General features: G+C 38.1%; 1 protein-coding gene across 1 annotated transcript in view; it reads right to left on the bottom strand.

Annotated features, from left to right (window-relative positions):
- Positions 1-18879, bottom strand: part of NLRC3 (NLR family CARD domain containing 3) — a 778434-nt gene that overhangs the window by 153117 nt on the left and 606438 nt on the right. The window contains exon 13 of the mRNA XM_044089322.1: positions 9668-9751. Coding sequence (XP_043945257.1) covers positions 9668-9751 — 84 coding nt within the window. The remainder of the gene's footprint in view (positions 1-9667; positions 9752-18879) is intronic.

The following is an 18879-nucleotide window of genomic DNA, read 5'->3' as shown; positions in this document are numbered from 1 at the left end:
AAGAAGCAAATCTTGCATATTCACTGATTTTCTGATATTTTATCTACCATTTAGACATTCAGAAACAGGTTGCAATAAGTCATCCATGTTTAGTAAAATACTTTACTCTTACATTATAATTTTGTTCGATGAAGATGACACTGTGTTATGGGCATGTAATAGAAGGTTATGGAAAAGAATGTTAGCCAAAACTCTGAACATCAAAGCTGGAGAAGTTAACCTAATCTCTTTGCACTCAGATCCTCTCCATATGCTGCATTTATGTATTTTATTTTCAAATAAATTTCCTTAAATAAAACTGTTAACAAAGCACTCCATTGAATTTTTAATTTAGGACTTAAGACTAACAGAAGATAAAGAAATTAATATTTATTGTGTGCCTCTTTGAAAAAATCTTGTTCCATTAAGGGGTACTTTACTTCAGTGCTAGATGGAGAATGATGAATTTTTGTTCCATATCTGTAAGTGGTAACCAACAGTTAAGAAAGCATAAACAGCTGCATACATTGCAGCTGTGTATAAAGAACAGTCACTTAAAAATATATTTTTGAGCAAGAAAATGTTGAATATAAGACTATAATTATTTCATTTGCTGCAGATCATTGTTTGCTACAGAAGACAATAAGTTGCAGAGATCTGAGTTCATAGTGGTTTGTTCAGGATGAGGAAAATGCAGAATTTCAGAAGGAACACTTGGTAAAGAATTTTTCATTTTCAAAGTGGTAGGTTTATAACATGGCATCAACACTGTTTAAGACTAAAAGGCCTTTAGAAAAATAAGCATTCATTTATATTTTGCTAATGTTTCATGTTTGGTTCTTCGATATCCAATAGCTTATTGAAATTTTGATAAATGGTAAGGTTGAATTATATGGTTTGGTAGCTTGTCCTAAAGGTGTTAAAAAATACTTCCCTCATTTGGTATTTGTATTATTATGAAATATAATTTCCTATTCTGACTGAACTGTCAACATACCATGTGCAAAATACCCTTCCAGCCACTGGTAGAACTCCAGTCAGGTTCCAGAAGAGCTACCTATTGTCAGTAGTTTGTGCACTTTCATTCCATGTTATGGTTGCAGATATGAGGAAGTCAAATTCCATTTATGTATAAGAAAATTAATTTGAACTGGAATTTGAATCCTGAATTCACATGGGGGTAATATTTCTTCATGTAAGGGAAATTACCAGCTACAACCCGTTATTTAATATAATCAGCTCTGAATTAGCTTTGATGTAGCTGTATCACAGAAAAAGGAGGAATTTCACTTAGCCACTTGGATGGTGTCTAAAGGCAAGCTGCCCCACTTTAGGAGAGAATGTTTGTCTCTCACACTGCTACGCTGCCCTAAGGTGAGACCTTGGGTACAGTGGTCTGCTACTGCTCAATGCAAGGAGTCTAAACAAGAAACTCCATTCTCTACAGGCTCTCCTCACCCTTGAAAATATGAACATCTGTCATCTGTGCAATTACTGAGACATGGTTTAAAGGTACAGAGGGCACTCCAGCAGTGCAGGGCTACAGTGAGTTCCACACATTTAGGCCAAATACTGCACAGGCAGGGACTAAAGTTGGAGGTACCTCAATCTATATCAACAAAAAACTCACCTCGAGACTAATCAAACAGGATGAGTCACTTAAGTTTCTCCATGTCCAGGTTTCCATAGGCAAAGCCCCATATCATATCCTTACAAGCTATAGGTCACCTTCTATGACCCAAGAAACCCATAGCTCACACATGGACTTATCGGAGGCTCTCAAGATTCAATCCAACACCATATTCATGGATGACTTTAACTATCCTACTATAAACTGTGATACCTACATGACCCCAAACTTACAGTCCCAGAGATTTCTGTACATTGTAAACACAAGCACTCTCGATTAGATAGTTCTTATATTTACTAGGGGTAAAAACATACTCAACCTGATGCTCACAAACATGGGCAAACGCTGCACCTCCCCTAGTGTAGTGTCCTCTCTGGTAAGGTCACATCACAAAGCTGTTTCCTTTGTAATACAAATTAATTCTGTGACCACAGCTAACACATAACATTTAGGAGCTATTCAAGGGCAAGCTTCCTACTACTAAGTGATAATCTGTCAATATTTCAAACCCCTCCAAACTATGAAAACACAACTGCCTATGCAAACTTTTTCACAGAAACCCTGTACAATCATGTCAATAAATGCATAGAGACAGCTGTGCCCACCAAAGATAAGACCAGAACTAACTCAAAAAATAAACCACCCTGATGGAATTCAAACTTAAACAGTTTGTTCAACCAAAGGAAAAAGTCATAGCGAAGATTAGGAAGCACTATGCCTAGAATGATGGAATCACTCTCATCAATCTAAACAAGCAAACAACTAAGAGAGCAAATTAAGTCTACTAAAGCCAAACTTGAGCTAAAGATAGCCTCTCAGTATAAGGACAACCACAAGGCATTCTTTAACTTTGTCTGAAACCTCAAAGGTAGCATACAGCCTTGTGCAGAGTTGATTGTACATGGAGCCACCTACACAGAGACAGAAGATATAGCAAATATTCTGGCAAATTCAGCTCCAATTTTACCCCTACCTATCTCCCCCAGCTGCCTCCCAGGAAACACCATCATGCATAACCCCTCCCAAGTATCACTAGGGAGCACATCCAAGATGCATTCTCTAAGGCCAAAAACACTGCATCAGGGGGCCCCGATAATATCTCAGGATGCCTCTTAAATAGTCTGAAGCATGACCTACTAAGACCACTGTAGTTCTTGTTAAACCACAGCCTCTGGACAGGCATTGTGCCACATGAGTGGAGAACTGCAACAGTCATCCCTCTACACAAGTGCGAGCCAGCAATTTACCCTGGGGACTACAGACCCATACATGTGAGTGGTCTCATATGTAAGGCCATGGAAAGAATTATCATGGAAGTTATTAATAAAGACACAGAAAACCTTTAAACACTGGATCCAACCCTGTTTGATTTCCTCAAGAGTAGATCATGCTTACTCAACTTGGTGGACTTCTTTGATAGGGTTATCAAGGCAATGGCTGAGGGAAAAACAGTGCATACTGCCTACCTTGACCTGGCTAAGGTATCTGATGCAATACCCCACTGAGGCATTGTAAACAAACTGGAGGGTATAGGTGATAACTCCTATGTTAGGCACAAAAAAACAAGAATGGAAAAGAGTGCCACTAAAGCACGCAGGGTGCTGACCTTCCAAACACAACCAAAAAGTAGTACTTAGGAGGCAAAAACCACCCCACAAGTAATCCAGTAACTCGAACTTTAATAAAAAATAAACCAGACAATAAATGCTTAACTGACTCACCGCATTTTTCATCTCAGTGAACTGAGACTTCTTCAGCAACTATGAGTAATCAAATAACACCAACATTTAAATACACCTTTCCATAATTAATTAACAAGTACTTAAATGAGATCCTTATTACACCATAAACAACTAAAAACAAAAATATAATAAAATTATGATATTGTATAAAAATTAATTTAACCCAACAATTGTCCACTTTAAAACATTCCTTTTCAAATTTTATATATATATATATATATATATATATATATATATATATATATATATATACACACACACACACACACACACACACACACACACACACACACACACACACACACACACACACACATTATTATAACCTTAAAAATGCATATGTAAAATCTTCCTACATCTAATAACAGTCCTCTAAGAGAATAAAAGAAACACTCTACTACCTTCTAGTGACCACAAAACTGCAAAAAATACAGAAAATACAACAAATGCAAAAGCAACCCAGATTACAATCATCTGTAAACTTGGTTATCCAGAGGCCCTTGAAGTTGGCCTTAACTTACAAGAACTAGATTCCAAAAAGGAGTAGACCCCATCCAATATGCTTCTCTGTATTCAATTTTCTCTTCCCATGGGCCACCTCTAATATTCCAAGGCACTGTTTCTAAGACAAAGAACCTAAATTTAAATCCATTGCAAACTAAAATGGGTTTATATAGGGCATTACTGAGGTTTGAAACTTATATACTATAATATAATATACTATAATATAATATAATATAATATAATATAATATAATAATCCTATGTTAGGCACTCATTAGCCAACTGGCTCTCAGATAGGACCCAAGAAGTTAGGATTGCGGTGACCACCTTCACAAAGAGGCCTGCCCCTAGCTGAGTCCCTCAGAACTCTGTGCTGGGTCTACTCCTTTTTGGCATCTATTTCTTGTAAGTTAAGGCCAATTTCAAGGGTCTCTGGCTAACCAGGTTTACAGATGATTGCTATCTGGGAGCATTCATAGAATCCCTCAAGGCACTAACATCCTACAGGCTAGGCTACAACAGACACATGACTAGTGCCAATGCCATTGCTTAAAACACAATGACAAGAAATGCATAATAGTACCCTTTGGGAAGTCAGGTATACTAGGCAATTACCCCATCAATAACATACCTCTAAGAGCAGAACCAGTAGTCCAGGTTTTGGGTATGCATATAGAGAGTAACCTGGCTTGTGACCAACATGTGTCAAAGGTAGTAAGGAATTCATTATATGTTACTCAACTTATAAGCAAGGGCATGGCATCTAGGCCCAAGGAGGTCATTATTCCACTGCATTTGACCTTTATCAGGCCCATCATTGAGTACAATGCCCCCTTAGATATGTACCTGACTAGGCACATGCAACAACTGGGATGTTGACGACATTCCTCATAAAAGAATATAGGGCATAAACAGCATGTCCGATACAGATTATCTCAAAGCCCTCTTTCTATACTCCGTCTCTTATAGATTGGATGGGAAATCAGCACCTATGTCTTTAGTGAACACTGGCAGTCTGTAAATCTTGCCTTGGCTTACATATACCCTTAAAATAAGATCTGAGGCACATAATCTTGTACGATACATTTTAGAAGCCTGGCTAGGCTCATAAAGGTCCCAGCGGTTGTTATCCTAATGTGAATGTATGAACCTATGAACTTATAAGGCTGCACTAGTTCCTGCAACACTGAAGTGTACATAAGTTTAAACTGCTTAGTGCTTTGCATGCATGCCATGTGGACATAGGTGGACAGTTACTAGCCCAACATTATAACTTCTAATTCATTTACCCCATGACAGCCATTGACCCTCTAAACAAAAGATGATTAGAGGAGCTTGAAGGGGGCAAGGGATCAGAAGTTAAATGTCGAAGGGTCCAGTGAAATACAGCATAAATAAATGCATCTTAAAAATCAGCTGAAGTCACTTCCCAACTGCATTCCCATCCTAGTGGCATTTGAAATTCCTCGCCTATCCAACTCTTCCAAGTTGACAACAGTTATCACATCAGTCTCAGCCTAATTATCATGCTAGTGAGCAGAATGCATCCCTCAGATGTATAGCAGTAATCATACTCTACAATAACATCACCAGTGGCATGGCGGCAATTAGCTTCCCTCTTCAGCTGGTGGGTTAGCAGTTAGTTCCACTCACCTCTTGGGCAACTTGTCCTGTGTGTTAGAAACTGGATATCCAATGACCTACCTCCTTAATGTTAGTGCAGTTCCTAATGATTCTGATTAAGAATAATATGTCCTTTCCATTGCACTGGGTGTGCTGTTTGGTAGCCATGTTGAACACATATTCCTACTTATAACCAAATACATCATACCTTTCCACTAATGCAACCTGTCCACAGTAGTGACTTGAACTTAATAAATCCCACCCAACAATTTTTACATTTTATACAATGAAGAGAGAAAAATATAGAGCTACCAAACTTACTGCAGCATGTATTACACATGATTATAATATATTTTCAGTGTTCACAGGATGTGTTGTATCTGTAGGATAATATGAAATTAGATACATTTTCATAAAAAAAATGTGTTCACAACAGTATTTTAATAAAATGATCAAATACTTTGTGTAATGAAACAGGAGCACCATTCCTCCACATATAAAAGTTGAGTAATGTTTAAAATATTGCAGACATTGCTTGGCAACCTGTGCAGCTACAAAGCTGACAAGGAGAACAACTTAAACTCATGATACTGGATATTAGGCACTGATTAAATATCTTAGCATGCAACACTGGCACAGAACCTATTGGCAAAGATTAGTCTGATAATTAATGACTCCAGTCCCAAAACTAACACTTTTGTAACAGTTAATGAAAGGAAATTGGCTGCTGCATGGACAGATAAAAGTATTTTGCTAAACACAGGGAATGGAGTAGTCATATAAGATGCAAGGAAGCAGGGCACATGGATATCCACAGGCTAATAAATATTGATGAGTCCTCATTACTTCACTGGTGTTTTATGCCTCCCTGTTAAATGTTTTAGACCTATATTTTTGAATTCCACAACAATAAACACTAAAATGCAAATAAGGAAACTCTGCCATTAAAGTGCTTCTGCAGGGGGGATTGATAATAAAATGTGAAGCACGCTCATATCCTTCCTACTTACCAACTCCGATATTGTACCTTAGAATAAGGGGAATGCTCTGTGGTACCCCAGCCTTGGGTTTTTCTTTTGCCCTTAAGTTTTTGCAGTTGCAAGATTTGCATTTATGGATCTTGTATTTTCAAAAGGCTCCCAAGGTTAACAATGTCATACCATTTAATGTAATTATATAGAAATAACTGTAATTCTAAACCATCTCCTTTTGACTTTTTGGTGATCAAACCAAGCTAACACGGTTCACAGACTAACCCAGAAAACCAGCAGGTGTGGTGAACAGATCTTGTGTATTTAACAAAGACTAAGTAAAATACAGCTAGTGGTCCTGTTGTCATAGTGCCATGATTTCCATACGTGTGCAGATTCCTGGAATTATAATCAACATCAGCCTCCTTTTTTCTTTTTTCTTTTTTATATTTTCTACATGGGTTCAGGTTGTTGTGTGAACTGTTGCCATCTCTCTCTCTATTCAATGCCACCCTCCTACCTTCTTCAACAGCTATGTCTGACTGTTGTAGGTCTTCTCAAACACAATCCATTCACCACATTGTTCAATTCCCTTGTTTCATTTTGCCTTCTTCCTGTCTTTCCCAAATCATCTTCATGAGATTGTTATCTGCTTTTCTGCACAACTGTTCAAACCACTGCGATCTGTTCTCTTTGACCTTTTCTGCAGTTGAAGCTACTTTGGTTTCTGCTCTTACGTCTTCATTTCATTGTCTGTCCCACAGTGTGCATCCTGCCACCTATCTCAGGCACTTCACCTCCATCACCTCTAGCTTCCTCAACTGCTCTGCTTTTACCGCCCAGGTTTCTGTACCATATAGTAGTACAGGTCACACCAAACCTTACTTTTCAGCTTCTTTGGCAAGCTTCTGTCACACACTGCCCCTGGCACTCTGTGCCAGTTGGCTGCAGCCCCCCTGATTTTAGCTTTGGCCTCCTCATTCAGATTTTCCTTCTCCTCAGCCACCCCTCCCAGATACCTGAAGCTGTTAACCTCTTCCACTATTTTGCCTTCTATTTCCATTGTTAGCTTCTTCTGATTTCCCCCATTTGCTGCCATTACAACTGTCTTATCTGTACTCAGTTTAATTCCATGTGCTTACAGTTTTGCCTTCCATTCCCCTACCCTTTGCTGAAGTTTTAGTTCAGAGTCTGGCTGCAGTAACATATTGTCTGCATACAGCAACTTTGTTCATCTGTCCTCTCTGACCTGTTTGCTAATGTAGTCCATCAGGTCTATGTGCATCGAATAGGAATTACATTTGCCAAATGGCCATAGCTGACAAACATCACAAACGTAATTAAACAAGGTGGGGGGGTTTCACCCCCCCAACTGTATATATCAACTTTGAGATCACACTACAGGGAGGAATAGGGCAAATTTTTTAAAAAGTTTCCTTCGCTTACCTTATCTTCCTGGTTGTTGGCCAACTATGGACATTCATTGAATTACTTTTCGATATTAAGCATGTTCAGCAGTTTTGACTTTTGCTGTTTAATGTTCAGTTATAAAGTGTTCGCTGTAATTCTTATTGGGTGGACAGACATGGACCCAGTCCATCACCAGTATGAACAGCAGTGGGTTCAGAGCTGAACCCTGATGCACACTCACTCCCACTGGGAACCCCTCTGTGAAATTGAACACTGTTTGTACTTGAGTCACTGGGTCCTTGTAAGTAGCCTGCACTAATTCTACCAATGTATCTAGGACTTTGAACGACTTCAGGACTGCTAAAATCAGCTTTCTTGGGACCTTGTCATATACTTTTTCCAAGTCTAGGAATACCCATTTGAAGTATTTCCTCATCTCTAGCTTCTTCTCAAGTATTTATCTCACTGAAAACATTGGGTCACTTGTGCTGCATCCTGATGTGAATCCAGACTGCTCATCTCCCATCTTAATTTGTACTCCTCCCTGTGTACATTTATTAATTACCCCTTCCAAAACTTTCATGTAGTGTGATAGGAACTTAATACTTCTACACTGTCCACAGTTGTGAATGTGCCTTTTTTTCCTGATTACTGGCACTAGTATGCTTATTCTTCAGTCATCTCGAATATGTCTGCTATGAGTACCCTCAGGAGACATTTTCCCCCTGTCTCACCGAACATCTTTCTCATATCTGTTGTGATCTCATCTGAGCCTGCTGCTTTCCCTGGCTTCATTTTCCTTAGTGCTGTTCTTACTTCTTCTGTGCTCCTCCTCTTATCTCATCATAGGCTGTGTCAGGGCAGTACAACTTCTGTGTAATTTTCTTCATTCAGAAGTTGCTGGAAGTATTCCTTCCATCTACCTTTAATGTCCTATGGACTGGTGAGCAGGAAGGTGCAGGCGTCCCTTATGAACAATGTGTTTCTTCTTTATCTTTTTGTCTTTGCTTTGCAACCTGATACAGCTTCTTTGTGCCATTTACGGAGTCATTTTCCAGAATCTGGTAGAATGCCTTTGATGCCTTGTTCTTTGCTATTGCATCTCCGCTCTTAGCCTTTTTGTTAACCAACCAGCATGCCTTCCTGTCCTGGACTTCTGCATTCCACTACCTATGTCTGAGGCAGTACTGGTTCTGTGGAGTTTTCTTCATTCCGAAGCTGCTGGTAATCAAGAACACATAAATTACAGTTCATGCATAGAAGTAGGACTCAGGATCACCTTGTTCTGTTGTAAGCAAAGTTGGTAAATAGACATATTGGCTAAAAGAGGACAACCAGTAAAATCTTAAGGAGCTTTTTCCCTTCCTATGAAGTGGACTAAAGTCACAGTTGATTATATTGCATAGAAGTGAGGTAGGAATAAATCACCCCATCCCCATGCATGGTAAGTGTGTGTGTCTGTGTCTGTGTCTGGGTATATGTATATGTTATGTGGTGGGGGTTCAGTCCCCATAGCATTCACACACACAAAAACATGCGTTCAGCTGTTTTGTCTCCAGCAGTCATTTTTTTGTATATCACTATTTAGTCATTTTGCTTGTGGCTGGTTAATATACAGTCGGTAAATACAACACTTATTTATATTTCTTTCTGGATGTGACAGACTAAATATATGAACTTGTATAGCTTTACAAAAATTGAGTATTACATCTTAACACTGTTTCTTGGCTTTGCATAAGTAGAGTATCTGTGAGTTTATAAAATTATTTCTTTAAATAATTATCATTTTTGTTAAACTAGAAAACTTACTGCAATGAGGAGAGAGTCTGGTTCTCTTTCACTGCCACAGACAGGGCATTTGCTCCATCATCATGTAGAAGGTTAGCAGTTAAACTGAAAGAGAAAAAAACTAGCAAAGTTAAGAGAACAAAGTGTTTTCAGAGAATATGTTACATGTCCAGTCTACTCACTGCAGGCAGAAATTGTAGAATAAAAGTAGCTCCCAGCACGTGCAATAAATGAGTCAGACTCTAGCTCCAGGAAATATTCCAGCTAGGAGATTGATGTTCTTCATAGTCAGTGTTGTAGTACTAATCCTTGAGTCTTCCTACCATGCAGAAGACTGTGTCCAGTCCAATTTGCAGAGTATTTGCATCATCTCCATCTAATGGACATCTGAGGACTGACATCCAGACATCAGGGTATAAGACGTGCATCCATTGGTGCTTTCTTCAGTTCTTTCTAGCTGTGCAGTCTGATGCACAGCTCCAGGAAATATTCCTGTCACAGTTAGGAGAATGATGTTCTTTGTAGTCAGTGTTGTCCACAGCTAGTATCAGCAATCTTCCTGGACATGTTTAAGGCTTTTGACACTGTATCCCATCAACTTCTGCTAAATAAACTAGCAACTTATAACCTCAACCCATCTTCTCTCACATGGTTCCACAGCTATCTGACTAACCAACAACAAGCTACAAAATGGAGTAACATTCTCTCTCCTCTCCTACCTGTCACCAGTGGGGTACCCTGAGGTTCCACACTTGGTCCCCTCCTCTTCTTCATATTTACCAACAACCTACATTCAGCCACCCAACTTGCAACCATCATCCAGTATGCTGACGATTCCTCTCTTATCTGCTCAGCCCCCTCCTCACAACAACAGCACCACATAACACAATCGGCTTTCCAAGACATTGAGAATTCTCTCTCCAGCCATAAACTCATCCTCAACCCAAACAAAACCAAGTTAATGATCTTTACAGAGCCTACTGACCAAATTAAACTCCTAGGCATCACAATAGATGACAGACTAAAATTTGAAAACCACATCTCCCTAACAATCCGAAAAGTCCACTCTAAACTTGGTACCCTCTATAGAGCCAAACCTTACCTCACACATGAAGCCAGGCTAGCCACAGCTAGATCGCTCTTGCTATCTTCCCTCCTCTACTGCTAGACTGTCTTCACCAACCTTCATAAGACTGACTTTAATAATTTAGAGTCATGCTATAACAAGATAGCTAAGTTTGTGGCAATCACTCCCATAAAACACATCACTGCTCTATTCTTCAGCAGCTCAAATGGCTAGAACTGCCCGATCTCTTATCACAAAACCAGCTTATCTTTGCTCACAAAGTCATTTACAACCCCAGTAACTGCCCTTCTCTCTCAAACCTGATGCAACCCAACTCTACCTGTAGAACCGCTAGATCATTTGACAAACTTATGCTAAAAGTTACCCAGTCTCACAACTATTACGGTGATTCCCTCTACTACAAAATAGCAAAGGATTGGAACTCTCTCTTCCTCAACACATCCAAACTAACCAAACCTGTCCTCTTTCAAACCTTAAATGAGCATCTCAATAGTCACTGGCTTTACAACTGTATAGCTCCTGGCTAATTCCTTCTCCTTTTTTCTACTTCACTAACACCTTTTTATTATAACCTTTAAATAACTCTTAATAAACAAGGGCTTTATCACCTCACTCTGACAAACAATCCAGCTGACATATTGACATTGTCTGAATGGCCTGTATATGTTTTTTGCACACTGCTCTCTTTCTAACTATACATATTGTTATTATTTAACTTGTTTAATTTATTCTTATTCTTCCACTCCATTACTTGTACTGTTCATGTGACTATGTTAAAATGCATTGTTTGTTTATGTACATAACTAATAGCTGTCATTCTATTGTCACTGTACTAGAGCTTTTCTCCCTAGGTCTCCACTGAAAATGGGCTACTAGCCCAGTCGGCTAGTACCCGGTTAACAAATGTAAATAAATAAATGTTTCTAACATTCGCAGTCCATTCATATGGCTTGTTTTCCAGAGTTCTGTCCAGTCTACAATCAAATAAGTACCCTACTGGGGAAATGTTTTTCTATTTAATGTTTCCAAAAGTAAATAATTGCTTAAAGTGTGGGAAGCAAATCCCACATACGGATTTTCATTCTTATTGTTTATTTTACTATGGTCCTAAGCAAAACATATCTAGTTGTAAGTACTGTGCTAGGTTTTGTTCCAAAACCTTGAAATGTAGGGCTGAAGTCCTTGCAGTCCACATGGAGTCTTCAGACCTGCTGCCATCCACCTTATTGCACACCTTGACATTGGCCTGGCCCCTTACTAAAAAATGTAAAGACAAGAAGCTGAAGGAGAAGCATGTTGTAGATCTCATAGAGTTTTCTATATCCATGGCCAGGATTTCTGATAACAGCTCAGGTCAGGCAACTGGTTTGCCTACTAATAGGCTTCAGTTCTCTGGTGCAATCCCTTGGGGCACTGCCATGGCTGGAGGCCATACCACAGTAATAAATACCACACTGGCATCAGTTGGGTTTGAGGCTGCTTTGCAGGCCCCAGCTTCCGATGCTGAAGTGCTGGGAACTGAGGGGGAGGGAGGTATTCCCTTGGTAGTCATATATGAAGAAGTCCTAGGGAACTGGATAGAGATCATGGACACCTGTCTGCATCCTGAGGCCTTGATCCCAAAACCCTGGACATCCAAATCCAAGAAAGCTACTAGCCCCAGCCCACACTGCCTTACTCTTCAGCCTCCTCTACCCAGGTTGGTGCACAAGACCTGGTTAAGCTAGCCCAAGATTTCATGTATTTTATGAAGTCCAGGGAGTGCAGCCAGCCACAGGTGTCTGTGATGTCTCTCCTCAGGAGGATTTAGACTCCTCATAATCCAAAGATGAGGACAAACTCTCTTATGCAGAACATCTCCCTCTTCAGTCATCCCTCTGACTTGGATTCAGATGACATCCTTTCCTCTTCATGTACGCCTTCCCTCCACTATGCCTAATCTCCAGGGTATGGATGAAAGTGAGAGCAGACAGGCTGAGCATGATACTCATAGATCTCTTTTGGCCAAAACAACACTGTGTCTCCTTTCTGTTGAACTGCAGCAAGGGGAGATACTATACTCTTTCCCTGGTGTTAGAGCTACTAACCCAACATAAGGGGTCTGTCATTCATCCACACCTGAGCATGAGTATACTCAATCTAACACCATGAATGATTGGATTTCATCACCAAGCAGTGTATCTTATTCTGCTGAAGTGCTATTTGTCTTTAGATATGCAAGAAATCTAACTGCAAGAAAATCATTCTTATCAAAATGGAAAAGGTTCTCTATTTGGTGCCAGACCAAAGACACGATGCCACTTAGTGCTAGCATGAATCTAGTACTGGACTACCTTTCAGACTTATTTAAGCAGGGCCTTTCTAATTCAAGTAGTAAAGTACATGCTTCTACCATTTCTGCTTGTGTATCTTGTTCTCCACCTATCTGTGCTCATTTCCATTTGAAACAGTTTCTTAGAGGGATAATACACCTGCGACCACATGGGAGAAGTCCTGTATCCTCTTGGGACCTGAACTATGCATTGGAAAAGCTTACCACACTACCTTAGCTGTCTCAGTCCCTCTAAAGATGATCACATGGAAGTCCACCTTGCTGACAGCAATCACCTCAGTTAGGCAGGTCTCAGAACTGCAAGCCCTTATGAGCAAAAAACCCTTAACTGTATTCCAAAGGGAATGGGTTACCCTAATAACTAATCCTTCTTTCATGCCCAAGATAGTGTCAGAGGTCTCTTTAAACCAAGCTATACACCTAACAGTATTTTCCCTTAACCTCAAATTACAGCTGAATAACTCTGTATTCACTTGATGTGCACTGGCCAGTCAGGTGCTACCATAGCAGGGCACAGTCTACAAATAGAGCGGACCAACTTTTGGTGGCCTTTGCAGAAGGAAAAAGAGGCAGGCCTGCCTCCAACCAACTTCAAAATGTTAGCTAATTGTATTACCTTTTGCTATACTCATCATGGAAAGTGGTCACCACTGCTTTCCTTTAAAGGTATCCCTATTCAGGCCATCTTTGAAGCTGCCACCTGGTCTTCTGTCCACACCTTTACCAAACACTTTAGGCGCAGCATCCAGGACTAGGGCAGGCTTTGCTACTGCTACCGACCCTAAACCTATCATCACCCCCGTACCCCTCTTCCTTCCTGCTAGTCCACAGCCACTCTAGCTTAGAATTTAGACAACTGGCAGCATCATGCTGTCCTCAGGCATTGGACTGACTTCCATAGCCTAGAAGGACCTGAAGATGGCACAGATGGATGCTCTTCTTATACCCTGGCATCAATATATCAGTCCTTGGACGTCTGTCAGCTGGGGATGAAGCAAAGACTTTGGGAATAGGGCCAGTCACAGGCTTCTGCATGTCAGATTAGTACTCCAACATTGATGTATTGAAACACGTACAATTATGTTTTTTTTTCAGAAACTGTTACGTAGCCAGAAATGGTGGCATAAAAGTAGGTACCAGCAAGTTTAATAAATAAGTCAGACTACAGCTTCTGAAAGCATATTTTAGATATTTGTACTTCTCTCACAAATATGGGTTGTTTATCCTCTATTGTCCTTAATCATTACGTTTATAAAACAGCAGCAGTAACAGTCAGAATAGTAACCGAAAAGTGGGGTTCTTACAGTAGTTATAGTAAAAGGCATTAACAGCATGTTTCAAAACAAATGCAGCTGTAGTTGAGTCAAACAATAGCAAAACCTTTAGTAATGGTACTCATAGCTGGAGCAAGAACAAAAATGTTAATAGCAGCAATTAAATACAGTATTAGTGCGATATGAAAACAAACTGCAAAATAATAGATGCAGAAACATCTGGAAGGAATTGTTATTAATATTACTACTAATAACAGTATAAATTTTATTAACAAAATTGTAGCTGCTATGGCCTCAGGACTACCAGAATAAATGGCAGTAGTGGCTATAATAACGAGAAATTTAACAGTGGTAATGTTTTGAAATTTAACAGTGGTAGTGTTTTTGTAGCCTTATCGTTGTTAATTACTGAATAGAGGAACCAAAGTTGTAAGAGTAGTACTAACTGAAAAATCAGCAATAGTAATGCAATACTATAAATATCTATCACATGAGAAGCACTATAAAAGTGCTGCAATACTTAAATGACTGCTGCTACTTAGAAAAGAAATAGTTCTAACGGAGTATTTCAGGTGATGATTCTTTGTTAATGCAATATTATTCCTATCCTGATAATATCACAAACCTATAGCATGGTTATGAATCCTTAAATGTTACAGTTTGATATCTTTTCTTTTACATTTTGTTCATGGTCTAATATCAGCAAGTTACATTTAATACGTAATTATTTAATCTCTCTTTTATGTACATGGCTGGTGCAGCCTTTTGCGGGAGCATTTGTGAGTTCATGTATTTATTTCCAGAGAGAAGATTGATTAACACGTTGACTGTTGAAACTATTAAGAGACTTAAACTGAATGACAGTTAAAAAATACATCATTTTGATCTATAAAGAGTGTTGTGAAAATCTGGTTAATAGACGATATCTGAAACTTTTGCACCCTTAAAGCATGAAAGGTAACACATATGTCATCTGTTTTTAGATTATTGTACCAATATTTGTGTTCATCAGATACCATTTTGATGCAACCTGTTTGCTGAATTAACACTGTACAAATTAAAAATATATGCAGATATCATATATTTTTCTGCAGGATGGTTTCACTTCCATACTGCTGAGTTCTCTATTTTATATTTTAACTCCTAATTGCTACATATTGAGGAAAAGAGGAAATTCTTTGATGCAGAAAATGGTTTTGGGCTAGTTAGATGCAATGAATTTAGCATTGTCTTACCTGGCTGCATTCAGTGTTGTGAATACTGTTACAGGAATACATAACACCTAGCTAGTAACCCTAGCAAGGGGTTCCTTTAATTCAGATTTATTCAAGTATTAAAATGCACTCCTTGATTTCCTGGCAAAACTGTCAAGTCTTAACAGAGCGAGTGACAGTCAGCCTTCAGGGATGAACTAACCAGCTGTCACAAACCGTAATCTACAGACCAGTGCCTTTCTGTGCATTACTCACAGTAGGTAAACAATGGCTTCTCTATTTTGGAGAATAGTTTTATTTACAAATATTTTATAGAATGGCAGAGCATTAAAGGGAAATGGCTATTTATTTTAACAGTGCTCCCTGCTAAGTAACCTAATGAATTTTTCTTCTTCTCTCAATTAACATATCTGTCTGGTATTTCCTATCCAAACTGTCTACACATATTACTCTGTCTGCAGTTATTACCTGTGTTATTAAACGCATCTTTGATATACTATGTCATGATGTTACTCTGAACTATATATTACATGTTATAAAATATTTTTTATTTTAAGGCATTGCTATATTTCCTTGCATATAACTTAATGGTAACCATATTTCTCAAACATATTGCTACTGCATTTTGTACTTTTGCCTTTTAAATATTCCTGTTGTATACTTCTCTTTCTCTGTTTTTTAACTGTAAAGTATTTACAACTTGAATTGTTAGTTTTTTTTTCTTATTATTTTTACTAATTACTTTCCTAGAGTTTTTCTCCTCGGGTCTCCACTAAAAAAGAGCTCTCTGAGCACAGTTGGAGTAACTTTGTTAACAAATGTAAAAAAAAAAAAAAATGAAAAATAAATACCATATATATATATATATATATATATATATATATATATATATATATATACATATATATATATGTATATATATTAAACAGCTATTTATTTTAACAGTGCCGTTTGCTGTTAATGTGAGGTAGCCACCAGCATGTGCTAAGCTTATAAATTAATGTGTCACATCTTATTAGATCATGTTATAATCTTGTTGTGTCTTCTTCAATGGATAGAGTTCAACAGTACTTATAATTTGTGCTGTCAGTTTTCTCCTTTCTTACACTCTGCTAGAGACAATAGTTACTGGAACCTTTATGTCATGCCAGAGTATGAAATATATATTTAATCAGTGGATTAGGGTGCTGGTAATATTTACATCGCTGTGAAAGTCATCTTTTATTTACACAGAAGTCATCATTTTTTTGTCAAGTTCTGCTGATCAGGATTGCTGTAAGATTACTTCTCTGCATGTGTGCATGTGTCACATGGTTTTGGATCTTTGTACTGTAAATCTTTCTCTGCCTCTGTAATGTTTTCTGTGCTCAACGTGTTTTCCTTTACATCAGAACATAGTAGAATAATGAAAATAATACAGAAAACAATAGCCGGTGATTGTTTAATCCATCCATCCATCCATCCATCCATAACTCATTTTCCCATTACCTTGCTTAAATGATCTTATCATTTTGAGATACTCATGTGAAATGTTTCCAGTTCTTCTCAGGACAGTAACCATTCAGTGGAACAATGATTTTAATAATGCTTGTAGCTAGAATAATCATAGGTTCATAGGTTCATAGATTAGTACTAAGCTAACTGCCCTTGTGAGCCATTTAGACTCAAACCCTGCACCTTGTGTTTGTAAGGCAAATGCCTTAGCCATTAGGCCACCCTCCAATCCTCCTTTGTTAAAATGTTCTTCTTCTGCCCAACAGCTGCTTTAAGGGAGAGAGGGCATCTTTTATAAGTTAATTAGGCTGTTCCTTTTGATATTTTTTCTTATTCAGCATACCTCCACTTCCTAGAAATTTGGAAGCTTTGACAGAGTTTTATGCAACCTATTGTTGCGATAAATGTTTTACAGGTCAGAAAGGATACCATAAGCAAAGCAATAATGCCGAACAGGAGTGGTCATTATTAGTGAATTAATGCACACCTAGAGGTGCTGTGCTTACCACCCCCTGGAAGGGTGTTAATTCTCAGATAATGCCTACCCTAGAGGGTATTACTGAACTTAGAGATGGATTAGCTGTTAAATTGTTTCAAACTTACTATAGCTTATGCAATTCTTGTTTGAGGATGTAGTTAACATCCAAAATATAAGTTATGTAAGTAGTGAATGTGTATACACACACACACACTTTTTTTTATTGATTTTTCAGTAACAAGCATTTAAACAACAAATTATGATAAAACTATGCACAGAGTTTACAAAGGCCTCAGGCATTGTATTAAATGTTATAGATATAAAAAAGGGTACAATATTAATTCATTCATACTTTCAAAGTGACTAATTTGATGGAGATAGATCTAAATTCAGTGACTGAATGAGGGATAAAACTTTTGTCCAGGGGTTGGTAGTCCATTTTCTGGGATATATTCTTGCTTCTTTAACTTTTATTTCCATTGACGCTACTTCAACCAAGAGGGTCTTAAAATCTTGTAAGGCTGGAATGGAGGGTGACTTCCATCTTCTTGTAATACATTTTTTGGCTGCTGCTAGGATTGTCCAAAGAAGTTACTTATTTTTGTTATTCAATACAATAGATTCATTTACATTCAGAAAAATTAACGGTTTTGATAATATAAAGGAATCAGTAAAGATGGCTTGGAAAAAATTTTCAATATCATTCCAAAATTTCTTAATGTGTGAACAATCATAAAAGATGTGAGACCAATCGGCCTTGCATTTTAATGAGCATCTCCAACACGTCACCTGCTCTGAGGAGTTAAATTTAGCAATCTTACTAGGTGTGTAAAAACCTCTATGCAAAAATTTCCAGGAGAAAACTTTCCACATTTGTAAGTTAGTGGTTAATTTAAGAGAATGTAAACTATTTGATTTATTCATAGAAGTTAGGGACAATGTGCAGTCTTTAGTAACAAAATCCCAAAACCTCTGATTAGGAGTAGTTTTATAAGTAATAATAATTTTATAAATTTTTGAAATTAAATTTTTCCAATTAAATTCACCATGTAGTATTTCATTCATAAGAGTTATGCATTTAGGTGGAGAGTTAAAGGAAGAACTCTGTATTGTTCTGCACAAATCTTGAGTGAATGGAAGCAGACTATTGAGAACTACCCAGTCTGATGATGGTAGATCATATTCTTTGATCAGAATTTGTGTATCTATGGTAACTAAATTATTTGTGCAGTGAAACCAGCATGTAAATGTTTCCTTTCCCAATAGCTGAGTGTAGACTCTAGACTAATATTATCGAAAAAGTTTTTTGTAGCTTTAAAGGGGAATAAAACCTGAATCCATATTTTAATGTCAA

The sequence above is a fragment of the Protopterus annectens genome, chromosome 12.part0, assembly GCF_019279795.1.
Source record: "Protopterus annectens isolate FY-2018-M chromosome 12.part0, PAN1.0, whole genome shotgun sequence".
In the NCBI taxonomy this organism is placed as follows: Eukaryota; Metazoa; Chordata; order Ceratodontiformes; family Protopteridae; genus Protopterus; species Protopterus annectens.
This window is presented reverse-complemented; position numbering and strand designations above follow the sequence as displayed.